The sequence below is a fragment of the Topomyia yanbarensis genome, chromosome 3 (genome assembly GCF_030247195.1).
Source record: "Topomyia yanbarensis strain Yona2022 chromosome 3, ASM3024719v1, whole genome shotgun sequence".
Classification (NCBI taxonomy): domain Eukaryota; kingdom Metazoa; phylum Arthropoda; class Insecta; order Diptera; family Culicidae; genus Topomyia; species Topomyia yanbarensis.
Window position 1 is genome coordinate 83,560,093 of NC_080672.1, and position 18,458 is coordinate 83,578,550.

General features: G+C 41.2%; 1 protein-coding gene across 2 annotated transcripts; it reads left to right on the forward strand.

Annotated features, from left to right (window-relative positions):
- Window positions 1-1,864: 1,864 nt before the first annotated feature.
- Window positions 1,865-6,069, forward strand: LOC131689806 (ankyrin repeat domain-containing protein 13D). Of its 2 annotated transcripts, none has more exons than XM_058975115.1 (5): window positions 1,865-2,239; window positions 2,494-2,626; window positions 3,229-4,314; window positions 4,377-4,716; window positions 5,260-6,069. In XM_058975115.1, exons 1-5 carry the CDS (start codon window positions 2,141-2,143, stop codon window positions 5,522-5,524), a joined length of 1,923 nt encoding a protein of 640 aa, XP_058831098.1. In that variant the 5' UTR covers window positions 1,865-2,140; the 3' UTR covers window positions 5,525-6,069. The 2 variants fall into 2 exon arrangements, with proteins under 2 accessions (XP_058831098.1, XP_058831099.1); XM_058975116.1 differs by having other exon boundaries at window positions 4,887-5,402.
- The last annotated feature ends 12,389 nt before the right edge of the window (window positions 6,070-18,458 follow it).

Sequence of the window (18,458 nt, forward strand, 5' to 3'; positions counted from 1 at the left end):
TTGTCCAAATGATGTGAAATTTGGTATCCGAGTTTACTTTGACATATGTAACAATATGGAAGGGGGGCTTTTGAGATTTCAAAAACGAGCGTTTTTTGCAGTGCCCTAGTACCCATTAGTTTAAAAGTTATATACAACAACAATCCTATAATTTAAGACAGGGTGCATGACACTTCCAATAAATTATAAAATATTGTGCAATTGCAATGTGTTTTTAGAATTATTGAGCAACATTATGTAAGCTTAAATTCATCCAAGATTTTTGATGCTCGCAGACAATTTGACAGTAGTGAAACTTCCCCATCGACCTAAATTGGCACTATGCTATATTTCTACGAATCAGCTTAAAACAATTTTTTCTCAATGAATTTCTAATTAATTATAATCATTCTGAAGTTTTAAAGGTTGAACATATATATTGTAATATTTAGAAAGATGAGCTCTGTCGGATTATGAAATAAAAGGAAAATTTTCTTCTTCATTTATAGACTTTTCTACGGCTCATATGCGTACACGCCACATGACACAAATACTACATCACAAGCTGGTGGAAAATAATAAACAAAGTCGGCAAAAGTAAATGGGATTGTTTTCAACCAGGAAACTGCATTAGTGTTCGTGAGACCGGTCGAAAAGAACTCAATTTTATTCTTCACTTAAGGTTGGAGAGAGAATGGACAAAAATCGAAAACGAAAAAAGCAGTTTTTTCCATACCGAGAGTTAGATCAACGATTATGAAAAATGTTGTTACAGTACTGCTGATTGATTTTTATGAAGATCTAACACTCGGTGTTTGTCGTTTTTGATTTTTGCCCATTCTCTCTCCAACCTTAATGACCTGATTCACGGGAGAGAATATGTAAAGCCATTAGAAGACTTTTTTTCATTAGAGCATGTTCAGGAGTGTTGCAGTTTTAGATTTATAATTTTGACAGTTCTATAATATAAAACTGAAAATTTTAAAACTGGCAGTTTTAGTGGGTGTTCTATGCAGTTTTAAATTCATGTCTCGCCATGCCTTCAGCGTCATTGCATTCAAATTTATTTTTCCCCAGTCTATCGGTTCTAAGTGTCTGTGCTGAAAACTTTGCATGTATTTAAAACACAGTTCTAAACGTGTTTTAAAATCAGCAACAAATAGAACGGCGTCGTATAACAGTTTTAAATTTTGAAGCAAAACTGTTAGAAATAATAAAACAAAACGCTCTGCAGGGGATGTTCCAGTTCTACTTTGAAACTCCTATATAAAATAAAATACTCCTGAACATGCCCTAAGGTCCAATCTGTAAGTGAGAGCCCGCTTTTTTCGCTTCCTCTTTCGCTTATTACTGCGAAACCATAAAACTTTTTAAACATTAATTCAATATTAATTCGTCAAAAGGGCGAAATTGTTTTTTGTAAACAAACTTGTTTCGCTCATTAGTCTGCTGCAGAGTGAAATTTCATGAAAAATATGCCGTAATGTAAATTTTTACTCTTCGTAGAAGTAATTTCAATTGCTTTCTGCTTTGAAATTATAGTAAATTAAGAGAAACCATCAAAATAAAAGTTTGTTTACAAATCTTATTCGCCCTTTTGCAAATTTAATATGGAATTATCAGTATGTTTCGAAAGACCAAGGTTTTTACTAGCTTATTATGCATAGAGTTGAAGGGAAATCAGAAAGGTGACTGAGTAATTCGCGGAAGAGAGAGTAAACAAAGAGAGACTCTCTTTTGCAGATTGGACCTATTGAAAAAAAAGTCTTCATTTGCTCTGTAATTTTGGGTGTATTCACTACGTTGTTTTGTCGGAGTCGCTTTCAGTCATGTCAAAAGCTTTTTTCATGATTCTAGCTGTCAATTAGCTTGTTTTTCACCGTCAGCCAAAGCGTTTACATCTTGTGCAAGTGCGAGCTTCTTCAAATTTCGAAGGTGGAAAGTGAAAACTCGCTGTTTTCTCTGCGTTTCTGTTGTGGAAACTATTCGGAACAAATTTGGAATTTGATAAGTTTCATTATCTGTCGAACAAAGTAAGTTGCAGCTGCCAGCGAGTGAATCATCCTTGTCGCCTTCGGAACAATTTGATTGTATTCCAGCTGTGTCGGGTGTTCTGGTGAAAGGAAAGAGAATTTTTCTGTTCTTTTTTTTCGGCTGAACGATGATAACCGTTGATAAGATTAAGGAAAAATATCCGATTCATTGGTTCGTCTGGAACAACGAAATCGATGAGCTGCAGCAGGCAATCGATAGTAATGAGGTAGGTTTTCGGCTATCTTTGTAGCCTGGGATTGAATGACCATTGCGTAGACCAAAATCAGCCAGGCCTTCTTATTTATTAATTCAATTAGCTTGTGCAATATAATTCGATTATCTTTCGAAGGAAAAACAGAGTGTAGTCGGCTGATTAACGTTTGTTTCGACTTATTTCAATGAGATTTAATTAGACTTGTAGTTATATCAAGCGAAATCGCTGCGGTAATCGTAATTTGTGTTCGTTTTTTTCCTTTCAAGCATAACCTAGACCAGTTGGACCCCCGGGGACGTACGCCGCTCATGCTGGCCGTTAAACTAAGTCACCTCGAATGTGTGAAAGCACTACTGGCGGCCAGATGCGATGCCAATTTTGAGTGTGATGGATGGTCTGGTAAGTAATTTATTGCAGTTGCTACTAACTTACAGGTCGGTTTCCCTCCTTATACCTATTATACATCTATCATATTTATTATCATAATTATCGCTCTTCGCCTTTGAGAGTACCACCTTAGTAAACAACACTGGGGTAACGAGTATGTTTCGATAAACTTGAGCTCAGCTGGCAAGTGTATCGTATTGAAGAGAAAACTGCTCAATATTTACAAAGCGCACAGCTCGTTCCTCCCCCGCTTCACACGATAAAGTATCACTGTATAAAGGTGCGCTTGAAGAGTTGTACACTCAACATTGGTAGTATATTGGGTGTCACTATGCTGCTAATGAATCAGGTGTACTTGTGGTGCAGCAAACACGGGTGATGTTTTCCAGCATTTGAACTGATAAGAATTGAAAGAGAGAATTTTTTCACGTGATGGCTTTTGTTTTGTTGGGTTTCAGTAAGTAGGGAAGCATGTACTAATGCGTGATCGAGTGGCTGTCATTTGACGAAGGATGTTCATGCAGGGAATCAAGGGACGTTTATTAAACTATGGATTTGACTGTGAATCACAAAATTCCCTCAATCCATTCATCTAATATTATTTACTTCCGCAGTGGTCCAGGAGGCAGTTTGCTCCGGCGATGTCAACATCCTGACTGCGATCCTCGAAGTGCGGGACCTGCAACGTCACATGAAACGTGTATCACACGTTCCTCAGTTACTGCAACACTTGCAGGACACACCGGATTTCTACGTCGAGATGAAGTGGGAATTCACCAGCTGGGTCCCGCTAATGTCACGTGTATGTCCCAGTGATACGTACAAAGTGTTCAAGCGGGGCTCGAATGTTCGAATCGACACCACCTTGCTTGGTTTTGATAACAACAGCTGGCAGAGAGGTAACCGCAGCTACATCTTCAAGGGTCAGGCCGAAACGGCAACAATGATAGAGATTGATCACGACACCGGGGAGGTTTCGGTGGAACACATGCGAAACGTTGAAGCTGAGGGTATCGTTGGCATCCAACCATCGAAGGAATCTGTTGCGCTTAGACTGCAGGCACCGGTGATTTGTAATCATATCGACATGGACAAGATAAGTTTCGAGAGAAATAAATCTGGCTTCTGGGGATGGCGCAGCGAGAAAACGGAGAATATCAACGGGTACGAGTGTAAGGTTTACGGTGCGAGCAATGTGGAGTTTATAACCCGTACACGCAATGAACACTTGAGTGAGGAACAAGCAAGAATTAAAAGCTCGAGAACCCCTCTGCAACACATTCTGGGAATTGCTGAGGAAGATTACAATCACGCCGGTTCAAATGTTGCTGCCAATCCGCAAAGTGCACTTAGCGACACAAGTTCCTCGCCGCTGTTGGGCCAAGAAAACAGCAGCCCAATACCGCAGGACGGTGCTACCTCATCGTATGCAACAGATATGCTGCCCAACGCACCTAGTGCAGAGGAATATTTCTCCGATATGGATCTCCAGGGGCGAGATATAGGAAAACCAAAAAGAATCACCGCGAAAGTGCAACGATTTAGAGCCAATTTGTGGTTAAGCGAACAGTTTCCGATCAAACTGCAGGAACAAGTACTACCGATATTAGATCTTATGTCCACGATGGCCAGTCCACATGTGTCTAAACTGAGAGACTTCATTACGATGCAGCTTCCAAACGGGTTTCCAGTTAGAATAGGTATGCTTGTTTGTTCAACTGTTCTTCAATAAAGCTGTGACTAATTGAATTCGTTTCGGTAGAAATTCCTCTCTTCCACGTGCTGAACGCGGTCGTTACGTTCGGAAATGTTTTCGCTATCGATACACCCGTCACCAATGTCAGCCACATCAAAGAAACAGACGATCGTACGACGTGCATCATCGACGACTGCTGCTTTGATGTGCCGTCCGAGTACGTTCGACGGGGTAACGAGTTCCGTCGCCAGATCACATTCGAGGACGAGGACGAGCTGATGCAATTTGCTATCCAGCAGAGTCTGATCCAATCGGGCAGCGAAAACGACGAAGTTGACATCTGGGAGGCGCTAAGGGCACAGCGTCCGCTGACTCCCAACCTTTACGAGGACGAGCAGCTGCAAAGGTGAGTGTGTTGTGGTTAGGCTGAAATCGTTTTGAAATCCAGCAAATGTTTCTATTACTACTACTGAATGGTTTACATTTTTATATTCTCTTTTGCATGTTTCTTTAAAAAATGAATTCGTTCTTGTTTCCCTTGCACCATGCTAATACTCTGTGCCATTGATCGAACAGTTCGCTAAAAACTGTTGATGATAAAAATTCTCGAAAATTGGCTGCTCCCGCTTTAAGTAGTCCGCTTACTAAAAGTCCACTGAAAAAGTTTTTTAATAAAAGTTAATTGCTTCCGCTAGATGTCGTTCATTTTAGTGCCTTAAATAATCAGTGCAGCCTTCTATTTCTGAAAATAGCTTGAATCACGTAATGATAAACTAACAAACATTGACAACAAACTCTGTTCTTTGGCATGTTTATTTGTTCTCCACCTGTAACGAATCTAACCGCTTCACACAAGCTTGATATTATAGAACCATAGATGTAGCAAACTCACACTCGAAACACTATCGCTAGAGAAAACCAAAACGCTTTTACATGTTGTAATCCACAGAGCTTTGCAAGAATCACTGTTCACCGGATTTCAAAGTGGTAGTGCAGAAGCAGGAGCAGCTTCAGAGCACCAACAGGTTACCAATGGAGCGCTTCCGGGGCACCTTGCGAGTGACGAAGTCGACAGCATACCGGACTATCTCGATCCTAATCTAGAGCTGGCGATCAGGCTCAGCCAGGAGGAGGAAAAACGACGCGAAGAGGAACGCAAACGAGAGGAAGAAATGCTGGCCGAAGTGCTTCGGCTAAGCTTAGAGGATAAGTAGAATCCAGCAGGGGGCGTTTCGCATATTTTTAAAACGTTTATTTTATATTTGAATCTGCACACAGTCACGAATAATGAGTACAGCGAGGGAGGGAAATCAATTTTCTCATGCGTTTGGTAACATATATACAACAAAGCACGAGTATGGAATATTCGTCATGTGTAATAACTAAGATAAATCTGAACTACGACACATAAATATATATTTATTAGCACTAGCCATTTTCCATAATATTTATAAAACAGTGATTTAAAACTTTTTATAATTATATATCCTGTGTATAAATTAAGTCGCTATGAAAGAACTATCTCACTAAGGGCGACACTAAATCTAATTAAGTCAACAATGTATCTACTATTTTCACGCATTTGTTTCCAATAAAACCTCTTTGTCGATTAAATTGTGTGTAAAACATAATTGAAGCGTTTTTGCGCAAGTTTAAACATATTTTCCTGTCCAACTTTATGTTATCCACCTAGCATTAAACATATGAAATATTGAAATACAACTAACCCTATTTGTAAATGATTATGAATCTTTCATAATGTACTGTTTCATGTTTCGAACTAGTTCTGAAGAGTACGACTTATTCGCTCCATTACGGTTGCCTCCTCTAGGGAGATGATAATTTAGCACTTCATGCGATAAATTATGTTCGTTTTCACTTTCCCACTTAACCGTAAAGGATTCAAGAGCACCAACCACACTCGCTGTGAAGGATAAGCCGAACGAGTACGAGATGTTCTCCTTCGAAGTTAACAACCAAGGAGTGTGAAGTAGGTATGATAGAAGCATTGCCTGTGCATCAGAATCCGATACCACATCAGAATCCGATATCACTAGATAGATACCACTCTATGCAACACGAAATTACTATCACCATGTTGATGTATGATACACAGACATATAACCAACATAAATACGGTCGGGTTTCCTACTACGCGAATAACACATTCACGACAAGAGATTCGTTTTATTTACTCTCTTTGAAAGCACCCCTGGCGGCACAGTTTTCAACTAATTGGATATCCAATTACTCTAAATTGTAGGTCTAAGTAAGCACAACTTTGCCAAAGAAAGTATGGCGCTAAATGTTAACGCAGACAAAATATTGGGCCACAGCCCAAATTAGTCAAAATCCCATAAACTAAGGGATTCCTACTACGCGGGTACCGTGCGGTAGGAATCCGGACAGTAGGAATCCGCGTAGTATGAGACCCGACTGTACATTCTATTTCATATTCATCACTTGATCAAGAAGCACGTATTTTATTTCTACTCAGATTATGCACCGAGCCATGAAAAAATAATGTCAGACATAACCGCAATGAAGTGCAATACACATGTCACGATTATTTATACTCAACCTAATTTCATTACGCATGGAAAAATCACGCTGAGAACCAACTTTTCCAACAAACAAAAAACTTTGGGTGGAGACGCGTGTTATACAATCAAGAGTACTTATTCAAAAGGTCCTAAGTGACATTGAGCTCGAACTGAGAAAAACGAGGCTGAAGTTTCATGGACCTAAAACAAATCCCTATTAGAGAACAAATATGCGTTTTGATGGAACAATTATGCCAATATAGTCTAAGGACTATGCTCTTTAGGTAAATAATGCTAAAAACATGAAATGTTTAGTGCTAATGTAGTTTTTAAGCGCTTTAGAATGATGCGTCCTTTTGAAAATTATACGACCTTTCACATAGGTCTTCTTTTCGGGCCCAAGAATCATACGACGCTGCACATACGGCTTTTTTCAGCAAAGGTAGCTCTTACGACGAATATTGAATTTCTTCAAAGTTTTCGACAAAATGAGCACCGGAATACGAATGTTCTTCATTACTATGGTAAATAGTTGCACTGGATTTAACAGAAGTCTTGCAGAAAAAAAATGCGGGAAACTTTAGTTTATATCAACAAATCATTGGCTGGAAGTGGTTAAAACCAACGAATGGCATGTTACTTTAGAATAACTAAGCTTTCCAATTATCATTTAATTTATTTTATTTATTAAATTCAACTTCGAAAATAAGTCGCATGAACAGAAGAAAATAATTTCTTTTATTTTGATGCTTAGGACGTTTTTACTAGGTACCTATGTGCAGTGGGAAAACATGGAATGAAATGAATCTTGCGTCGTTTTTGCATGGCGCCTATGAACAGTTGCAGAGGTTTTGAAATATTTCGCGCATAGGTCCTTTTATTTTAAAAGGTCTCAAGTGCAAAATTTCAAAATATGATCATGAAAACTTTGCGACTTTTTATATAATGCTTGTTATTTTGATAAATACTGTGTATAATGAATCCTGGTTTTCGGTATTCGTTAGCTATGTTGTAATCACATGCTGTGCTGCAAATAACTCAGTTTGTTTACATTTGTCACTAAGGTCCATTTGAATCAGCACTCTTGCAATAAAAACCAGCGCTGCGCGCTAACAAAGGCCGGCTACGAAAATATCAGCTCTAACTCTTACTAAGTTGATTGGAAGGCCCTGAAAAGAGCCAACCATAGGTTATGGTTTTTGTTTTAGTGTTTCGGATTCTCCTCGACAGTAACTAGCATCAACTGGGTGTCTTGTTAGCCGATGTATCTAAACTAGTACCCAAATTAGCACTAGTTATACACTAAAATCCAAAAAGTCACACGTCTTGCGTGAACACTAAACAACTGGCTTATACCGAGTGATGTCTCGATAGTAAGCACAGAAGTTCTGTTTGCCAACGAGGAATATGAACCGAAACTGTCTTTTAGTTTAAGATCCAAACGCCTGGAACCATGCAAATAATTTAAGCTGTTTTCTAAAGTATACTTGTTACGGAGACGAGACTGAATTCATACGAAATAATTTGTTTTGTGGTAGAATCTCAGTGGTAGAATGCTAATTATGAAATTCCTACAATAGATGAAGATTTAGACTTAAGATAAATAATTTCAATGTTTCAATCGCTTCTAGCACAGAGTACAGACATACAAGCAAGAACAAATTTTTCTGATCATTCGTAACCCAACTTTGTACCGGGAAACAAGAGCTTTTTGTTCTCTCCGGTGTGGTTTAGTTTTTTCGGTGGTACGAAGGTGCTTGCTGTGGCAGAGGCTGCAGTAAAGCATTAGTAATAAACAGTCCCGCGAGTGATAGTTATTACCTGCGATATCGGTGCAGTGAAGTTACTAAACAGTTTTCTTGCCTGAAAGACGGCTTTGTTTAGACGAGCTATATCAGCTCTATTGTGTGAAGGTCACGCGGGTGACGGATAAAACAAACGAAGGATCAATTCACCTACCAGCTCGTCAGGAACCAACTGGTGAAGTGTTTTGTTTTTTACTTTTCTTATCGATTTTTTTTTCTTTTTATTGCTTTTGATTTTTTATTTTGATTTAAGTTAAACAGTGCGGTCGAGCGTGTTGCTCCCGCAACAAAATGGAACAAACAGAAGGATCACCCTCCGAAGACGAATATTATGGGGAAGAAGAACATATATCTGATACTGAGACAGATAATGTTATGATCGATCCACTTCCCCCCAATGTCTCACAGCCCCCCCGAGTCAAGGTTTACCAGGATGGATCCGCTGGTCCTTGGGTGGTATACTTTCGGCCCAAAAATAAACCGTTAAACAGCATAACTGTTGCACGGGAGCTGACAAAACGATACTCGGCCGTAACCGAGATTAAAAAGGTTCAGTCAGATAAACTGCGCGTAGTCGTTACTGACTTGAAACAGGCCAATGATATCGTTAGCAATAGCCTCTTTACGCTGGAGTATCGCGTCTACATTCCTTCTCGTGATGTGGAGATCGACGGTGTGGTAAGTGATGCGGGTCTAACTGTCGATGATCTGATGAATGATGGGGCTGGCCGCTTTAAGGACCCTAACCTTCAATCAGTTAAGATTTTGGAGTGCAAGCAATTGCACTCAAAGTCCATCGAAGATGGTAATTACTATCCATCAGACTCGTTTCGCGTAACCTTCGCCGGATCTGCACTTCCGAGCTACGTTGAAGTGGGAGGAGCTCGTCTACCTGTACGCCTGTTTGTACCGCGGGTCATGAATTGTTCCAATTGCAAGCAGCTAGGTCACACGGCCACCTACTGTAGCAACAAGCAACGGTGCGGTAAATGTGGGGAACGCCATGCGGATGATACTTGCAGTAGGCCCGCTGAGAAGTGTGTTTACTGTGGGGAGAATCCGCATGCACTTTTGACATGCCCAACGTACAAACTTCGCGCGGATAAACTGAAGCGATCCGCCAAAGATCGCTCCAGATGCTCTTACGCAGAAATGCTTAAAAGAGCTGTTCCACTTATCTCCGAAAACCCATTCGCTCTCTTGCCAACTGACGATAACGCCTCTAACGACCCTTGCGAGGGGCATTCTTTGGCTCCGCTTGGAAACTCTAGGAAAAGACCTAATCAAAACTCACCTGAACTTCCTCGTAAGGGTCCTAGGTTGTCCCAAACAAGGGTACAAAATAAAAATAATTCATCAACTGGAAGTGCTGGTACAAATCCGAAGATAATACCTCCTGGTTTTGGGAAATTGAGATACAACCAGGAGTTCCCAGCACTCCCCGGGGCAACAAAAATCCCAAGTGCTCCAATTTTACAGTCAGAAACTCACCCTAAAACGGGATTCCTTAAATTTTCTGACATTGTGGACTGGATATTCACAGCTTTCAACATTACCGATCCTATGAAAAGCTTGCTGGTTGCTATTCTACCAACAGTAAGAACATTTTTAAAACAGTTGACTGAACAATGGCCCCTCCTTACAGCGATCGTATCCTTCGATGGCTAACTTATTAGACGGAATCAGGGATCTGATCACTGTTTTACAGTGGAACTGCAGAAGTATTATCCCCAAAATCGATTCATTAAAACACTTGCTAAATTACAATCATTGTGATGCATTTTCCCTATGTGAAACATGGCTAACTTCTAATATAAACCTCAACTTCCACGATTTTAACATTATCCGCTTGGATCGAGAAGACTCATATGGGGGGGTACTTTTAGGGATCAAAAAGTGCTACTCCTTCAATCGAATCAACCTCCCTTCGACGCCAGGCATTGAAGTTGTCGCTTGTCAAACAACAATCAAAGGCAAAGATCTTTGCATTGCTTCTATTTACATTCCTCCTAGGGCCATGATGGGATATCGAAGATTCTCCAACGTGATTGAACACCTTCCCTCGCCCCTCCTGCTTCTTGGAGACTTTAACTCTCACGGTACGGGGTGGGGCTGTCTATACGACGATAATCGATCTTCGACAATTCAAGACCTTTGTGACAACTTCAATATGACAATTCTGAACACAGGGGAAATGACACGGATCCCTAGACCACCTGCGCAAGCAAGTGCACTGGACATATCTTTATGCTCGACATCACTACGGTTAGATTGCAAGTGGAAGGTAATATCTGATCCCCACGGTAGTGACCACTTACCAATTGTAATTGCAATCACCACTGGTTCAAGACCGTCGGCACCAATCAATGTTCCCTATGACCTCACACGAAACATTGATTGGAAGAGCTACGCTGCTGCGATATCCAAAACTATCGATTCAACACAGGTACTTCCCCCGGAGGAAGAATATAAGTTTTTGTCCAACTCGATTCTCGATAGCGCGATTCAAACTCAGACGAAACGAGTACCCGACGTGAACACCCAAAATCGTTCTCCCAACCCGTGGTGGGACAAAGAGTGCTCAAACGTGTACGCGGAGAAAGCTGCCGCGTATAAAACCTTCCGGAATGACGGGTTAGTTGCTAGTTATCGAGTGTACGCGATATTAGAAAAGCGAATGAAAAATTTAATGAAAGCTAAGAAACGCAGTTACTGGCGCCGGTTTGTCGACGGGTTAACAAGAGAAACATCGATGAGCACTCTTTGGGGCACGGCCCGACGTATGCGAAACCGAAACAGTACTAACGAGAGCGTGGAATATTCAAACCGTTGGATATTCGATTTCGCCAAGAAAGTTTGTCCGGATTCCGCCCCGGCACAGAAAATCTACCGCGCCGCGTCGCCTTACAATACCGCGAACGAAACACCGTTTACGATGGTGGAGTTCTCACTTGCTCTCTTATCATGTAACAATAAAGCCCCGGGGCCAGATAGAATCAAATTCAACTTGTTGAAGAATCTGCCAGACTCTGCCAAAAGACGCTTGTTGAATTTATTTAATAGGTTTCTTGAGGGTAACATTGTCCCACATGACTGGAGACAGGTGAGGGTCATCGCCATCCAAAAACCAGGAAAACCAGCCTCCGACCACAATTCGTATCGTCCGATTGCAATGCTGTCCTGTATCCGGAAGTTATTCGAAAAAATGATCTTGTTTCGCCTCGATAATTGGGTCGAAACAAATGGCTTACTGTCAGATACACAATTTGGCTTCCGCAAAGGTAAAGGGACGAACGATTGCCTTGCGTTGCTCTCAACAGAAATTCAAATGGCATATGCTAACAAAGAGCAGATGGCATCAGTATTCTTGGATATTAAGGGGGCTTTCGATTCAGTTTCGATCAACATTCTTTATGAGAAGTTGCACCAGCATGGTCTTTCGCCAATTTTAAATAACTTTTTGCTAAACCTGTTGTCTGAAAAACAAATGCATTTCTCGCATGGCGATTTATCGACATCACGATTTAGCTACATGGGCCTTCCCCAGGGCTCATGTCTAAGCCCTCTCCTCTACAATTTTTACGTGAATGACATTGACGAATGTCTTGTCAATTCCTGCACGCTAAGGCAGCTTGCAGATGACGGTGTGGTCTCTATTACAGGTCCTAAAGCCGTCGACTTGCAAGGACCACTGCAAGATACCTTGGACAATTTGTCTGCTTGGGCTCTCCAGCTGGGTATCGAGTTCTCCACGGAGAAAACTGAGCTAGTCGTATTTTCTAGAAAGCGTGAACCAGCGCAACTACAGCTTCAATTAATGGATCAAACTATTGCTCAGGCTTCAACATTCAAATATCTCGGGGTATGGTTCGACTCTAAAGGTACCTGGGGATGTCACATTAGGTATCTGAAACGGAAGTGCCAACAAAGGATCAACTTTTTCCGTACAATAACTGGAACATGGTGGGGTGCCCATCCAGGAGACCTAATCAGGCTGTACCAAACAACGATATTATCAGTGTTGGAGTACGGATGTTTCTGCTTTCGCTCCGCTGCGAACATACATTTCATCAAACTGGAGCGAATCCAGTATCGTTGCTTGCGTATTGCCTTGGGTTGCATGCACTCGACCCATACGATGAGTCTCGAAGTGCTGGCGGGCGTTCTTCCGCTGAAAAATCGATTTTGGGACCTCTCATATCGATTACTCATTCGATGCGATATTCTGAACCCATTGGTGATTGCAAATTGCGAAAGGCTTGTCGAGCTTAATTCTCAGACCCGATTCATGTCCTTGTACTTCGATTACATGGCACAGAACATCAATTCATCTACGTATAACGTCAACCGTGCTCATCTCTTAGATACTTCTGATCACACTGTATTTTTCGATACATCCATGAAGGAAGAGATTTGTGGAATTCCGGATCATATTCGCCCACAAGTGGTCCCAAATATTTTCTTTAACAAATACCATCAAGTCGACTGCGCCAAAATGTTCTACACTGACGGATCAATTCTCAACGGGTCCACAGGCTTCGGTATCTTCAACGAAAATCTTGCTGCCTCATTCAAACTCAATGATCCTGCTTCAATTTACGTCGCAGAATTAGCTGCCATTCAGTATACTCTCGGGATCATTGACACCCTGCCCTCAGACCATTACTTCATCGTTTCGGATAGTCTCAGCTCCATTGAGGCCATCCGTGCGGCGAAGCCTGGAAAGCACTCACCGTATTTCCTGGGGAAAATACGGGAATATCTGAGTGCTTTATCTGAAAAATCTTACCAGATTACCTTGGTTTGGGTCCCGTCACATTGTTCTATTGCGGGCAATGAGAAGGCGGACTCTTTAGCCAAGGTGGGCGCATTAGAAGGCGACACTTACGAAAGACCAATTTGCTACAACGAATTTTTCAGTATCTCTCGTCAGAGGACGCTCGATAGTTGGCAAACCTCATGGAGCAATGGGCATCTGGGACGGTGGCTACATTCCATTATCCCGAAGGTATCAACGAATGCTTGGTTTAAGGGGTTGGATGTGAACCGGGACTTTATTCGTACGATGTCAAGGATCATGTCCAACCATTACTCGTTTGACGCGCATCTCCGTCGTATAGGGCTTGCTGAAAGTAATCATTGTGTTTGTGAGAACGGCTACCACGACATCGAGCATGTTGTTTGGCTGTGCGCAGAGTACTGTGTTGCCAGGTCCCAACTAATAGATTCCCTTCGGGCCCGAGGTAGATCACCCTATGTGCCAGTCCGGGACGTCCTGGCAAGCCGTGACCACCCCTATATTTTTCTTATCTATATCTTTTTGAAAACCATTGATGTCCAAGTTTAATACATTTTCCCCTCTCTCATTCACAGTAGAATCTCACCAACCTATCCCTGTATCTACAATATGGCATTGCTTCACGAGTCTTCGGTGCATACCCTTCTTGATAACCGTCTACCCAGAACATCATGACATACCTCACATGCAGATGATATAGAGAACATCATGACAGTATCAGAGTGCCAATAATTATCCGAAATATCGACCCTCCCCTCGCCCCTGCGATTACAGGCTGGAAACTACAACACTACAACAAAGTGTGCATATCCGCCACAATGATCAATCAGCAAACGACGATGTCAATTACACAATATGTATCCCACTTCCTACCTTTTTCCTTTACTTACATAAGAGGGGAGCAAGCCGCCCCTAAATACGGCTTTCCTTTCCCCCACTAACATGTGACATGTAATTAAAAAAAAAAATGAATTATCGGCCTCGTTAAGCTAAAGCATTTGGGCCTAAATAAACGTATTTAAGATAAAAAAAAAAAAAAAAAAATTCTGAAAAACATTTAAGTGAAAATATGTTGAAAATCACCATCGCATACAGGTTCGCATGGATGAATCACCATTGTGTCCAAGATTGCACGCAACGCCCTTATAGCGTTTGCTTGCCGATCATAACGCCGGCTAATGGCAAGTTGCTACTTTCTAGTGGCATTTCAAAAGGACAGTTTTATTTCTTACACATAGTGAAAACTTTACTTGTATATCAGTTCTCTGTACACCAACCAATAACACCTCACTTTGTTTCCTATTTCTGAGCTCAAACTTATTAGTTTCAAGTCTACTAGGTTATGCTCTAATTATAACAGTAGGAATTAGAATAGTATAAGATGATTTTAACAATTTTGTTGGGTTCGCTTTAATTCAGTCCATGCGCTAGTATATGTGATTGATTTACCAAACTATCTTCGGTTACTGCTGTCGATTCCTTGAACGGGTTGGGTGGGGCATGAACTAACACAGCAACATCGAAATCGAGTGTACCTAATTAGGTGTGGTTGATGATGGGGCGTAGTCAACCCTCCCTTGCAGAATGCGCAATGGGTTATCCGTCAGCGTATTGTCTACAGTGCATACGTCGAGAGCAACTAAAGATACTGCAGGCCGCTCGTTGATTCCACCGGTTGCTGTCTGTACACTGGCGCGCCGTGCACGTACTTTGGAAACCTGTTGCGTTACAATAACCTTACCCTTAGACCAGCAATTTCGGTCAAACTTTGGGTCGACCATTATTACAATGTCGCTGACAGAAATTGGTTTTGCTGGAGTAAACTATTTGGTTCTGCGTGTAATCGTGTCACGGATCCACTACTTCCAGAATAGGTTCGCCATGATCTGCGATTGAGTTCGACAGTTCCTTCTATGTACCGGACTGTCATCGAAGTGAACCTAGGGGCAGATCCAGCCCCGTGAAAACTGTTTGTTGCCTGAAGCTGCCACCAAGTGCCAGTAGCGCTAGCTACGCTTCAAATGTTCAAGGTCTGTTCACATGAACTGTACGACACTGTTTAAAAGATGGATTCAAAACAAGTAATTAATAACAATATATGAGAAATCACGCTTTCTCTTTCATCGTTGTTCCTCCACAAAATCCGAATGCTTTTATCACCTCAGTACCAGTTAAACACATGAAAATGACGTTTGTTTGTATTCGATAAGTTTCATTTCGAGTTAACAACGTTGGTTCCTAGTGATGTGAACGTTGCTTAAAGCGCGTTCGCTGTCATTTTTGGCAACTATCCGAACCAGGAAGCCAGCTTATGTTGGCTTCACTCATTTTTCAAAGAAACGTCAAAACATTCACCCTCTTGGGCAGATCACTCTAAGAATGTATAACAAGTTTGCATCACATTAGAAAAAATGCATTTAATTTCCATTTTTGCATCAGCTTGGCACCTAGGATAGGATCCGCCAGCTCTGTCTCCTGTTTTTGAACCAATTCTGAACCAGCTCGTGATTGGACAAAAGTGACATAGGCAAACCTTCGGCTTGGAAACTAAAAGTACTAAAGGGCTGCTTGGAAGTGTTGTCATATTGTGATATCAAACATAAAACGACGATTGTTAACTATGATGATTTTTTTGTTTTCTCGAGATACCGCTTTCTTTCTATAACATCCATCTGTAATTATGAAGTGCAGGCATTATTTGGCAGACGAAATCAAACATATTATCCAGAACTGAAGTTCCCGAGAGATCCGGTAGCGTGGTTATCGTGGATTCTGTTCTGTGTGCGGAATAATGCGGAAATGCCTCTTTTCGAAATCAACAGGCTGTGTAGCGTAAGCATGAAAATATTTTGAACTTCATGTAAAAATGGTCTGTTCCAGTACCGAGTAAATTGGAAGTACTGAGCAAACAGGGAGAAAGTTATCCCGGAAGTCGCTTCTTGTTCTTCCTTTGGTACTATCGATACAGTTGAACTTTACAGTTTTCAACTGAATCGATCATCGGTGTAAATAGGAGCGTGTATTTTCTACTGCTGTTTTCTCCGAAACGATCACATGTAGTACTGGAACAAACCTATACATTGCTCCAAAACAAAAATTAAACCTTGCAGAAAAGTAGTTTTAGAATATTTAAAATAAATCCGAACAGAGAAGATTATTCTTGTGACAGAGGTTGCTTGACTCAGAAAGCAACTTACAAAAATGAAGAGGCATGAAGATATTTTTCGTAATGTCCAACAACGAATATATATTATTTTGTTTTGCTGTATTCCGATGGAAAAAAACGTTATAATCGTTTGAATGCGGATATAAAGACTGAATCTTTGATTTTTCCAGAAGCATGAAATTGGTACATAATATAGAATATTTTAATCAGAACAAATATACGACCGAAACAAAACCAATATTTTGGCAACATTGGTCGAGTGGGGGTATGTCGTTTTCAACAGGGATTAGTAAAATATAAGAAGAAGCCAGCTGGCGGATCCTATCCTAGGTAAAATATAAGAAGAAGCCAGCTGGCGGATCCTATCCTAGCTTGGCACTCCCTCGCAGAAAAGTTTGTTTAACAAACGTCCTACGCTCATCCACTTTGTTCGACGTTTTGTTAAATGTAGGGCTAGTTTTTCTGTAGGGTTTTGACGTCTTACACGCAACGCAAACCACATTGCAGGCAACGCAAAAACATTGCACGCAACGCAAAATGCATTATGAATTTCTATTTTGATGGAAATAAATGCATTTAATTTCGCTGATTTTTAAAAATGCATCACAAGTGATCTGCCCCTAGAAGTGAACCCACGACCTCAGATCGTTTACTGATCCTTACAGAAAAAGGTTAGGTGTTAGCACAGGTGATTCATCGATATTCAGGGGAATGTCGGTCAGTGGTCATGAGTTGACAATGTTTTTTTTTACCTCGATCAACGCGTTCTGATGCACTTCGACGGTAGGTAGTCTACCGGGTGGTAGCTAGCTTACATTCAGCTCATGCTGCGGATCACACGCTACTAAGTGGAGCAAGTACGACAAATTGAAGGTCCACTACTGAGTGCGACTTGAGATAAATTCACTAGCCAGTATTCTGAAATCGGGCTGCTCGATCTTCTGTTGGATCATCTTGCTTGTAGCTTGGATGATAGTTCCGCGATCGCTATAGATGACTGCTAGGACTCCCTTCCTACTCATGATGTTTAGAATTGCCATTACGCAAGAGCCGGTAGTCACCTTTTCTCCAAGTGTCGTCCAAGCAATATCAGAATCGGGCTGAACTAATTCGCCCCCGTGTAGGTGAACCTACCAGCTGAAAGCAGCCAGACAAGAATGTGGAAGAGCAGCCATCGTTGGAGGATGCGGTTTTCCTCGATCGTTTTTGCACCACTGGTACTCTCTCTGGATCGCATGGTAGGCGGCTTGCAAACGAGGAATACATTAGCGTTGTAAAACTTCGTTGATGATTGTGGAATGGGTTTGGTGGTTGAAACGTTCGTGAATGTCGGCAATGATCAGCTGTTTCATGCGAAGGTTACGAGGGAGAATGACGGGTTCAACAAAATCGCGTTAGACTAAGATACAGCAACTGTTCGATAACTGGGCTAAGAGCGCAGCCCAGTTAGCGAATGCCGTTCGCTAACTGGACTGACCTGTCAAATGTCAAAAATCACCGAGGGGAAATGCGATGCTCAGTTAGGTTTACATCATTATCTTCAACATTGTAATTATGACTGGAAATTGGTAAAACATAACAAGTGAAAAAACAACATAACGCCAGGATGTGGACAAAATGAGGAAACTAACATTTTTTCCGCAATGTTCGGAAATATTATTTCGATTGATCATTACATGAATAGTTTTAATGCCAAATGATCTATGTAGGTAACAAAGGCAACACGCTCGAATAAGATGTCAATAAACAGATTTTGACGACTAGTTTTCGATTTTTTCATCAGGTAGCAAAAGGTGTAAAAATCGGCAGAAAGCTTGGTTACATGGACTAAGATAT

Excerpts from the sequence above, each read along its gene's own strand:
- LOC131689806 (XM_058975115.1), top strand. The coding sequence starts at position 2,141 with ATGATAACCGTTGATAAGATTAAGGAAAAATATCCGATTCATTGGTTC. Across the intron at positions 2,240-2,493 it reads AGGCAATCGATAGTAATGAG|CATAACCTAGACCAGTTGGA; the intron begins GTAGGTTTTCGG and ends TTTCCTTTCAAG. Across the intron at positions 2,627-3,228 it reads TGAGTGTGATGGATGGTCTG|TGGTCCAGGAGGCAGTTTGC; the intron begins GTAAGTAATTTA and ends TTACTTCCGCAG.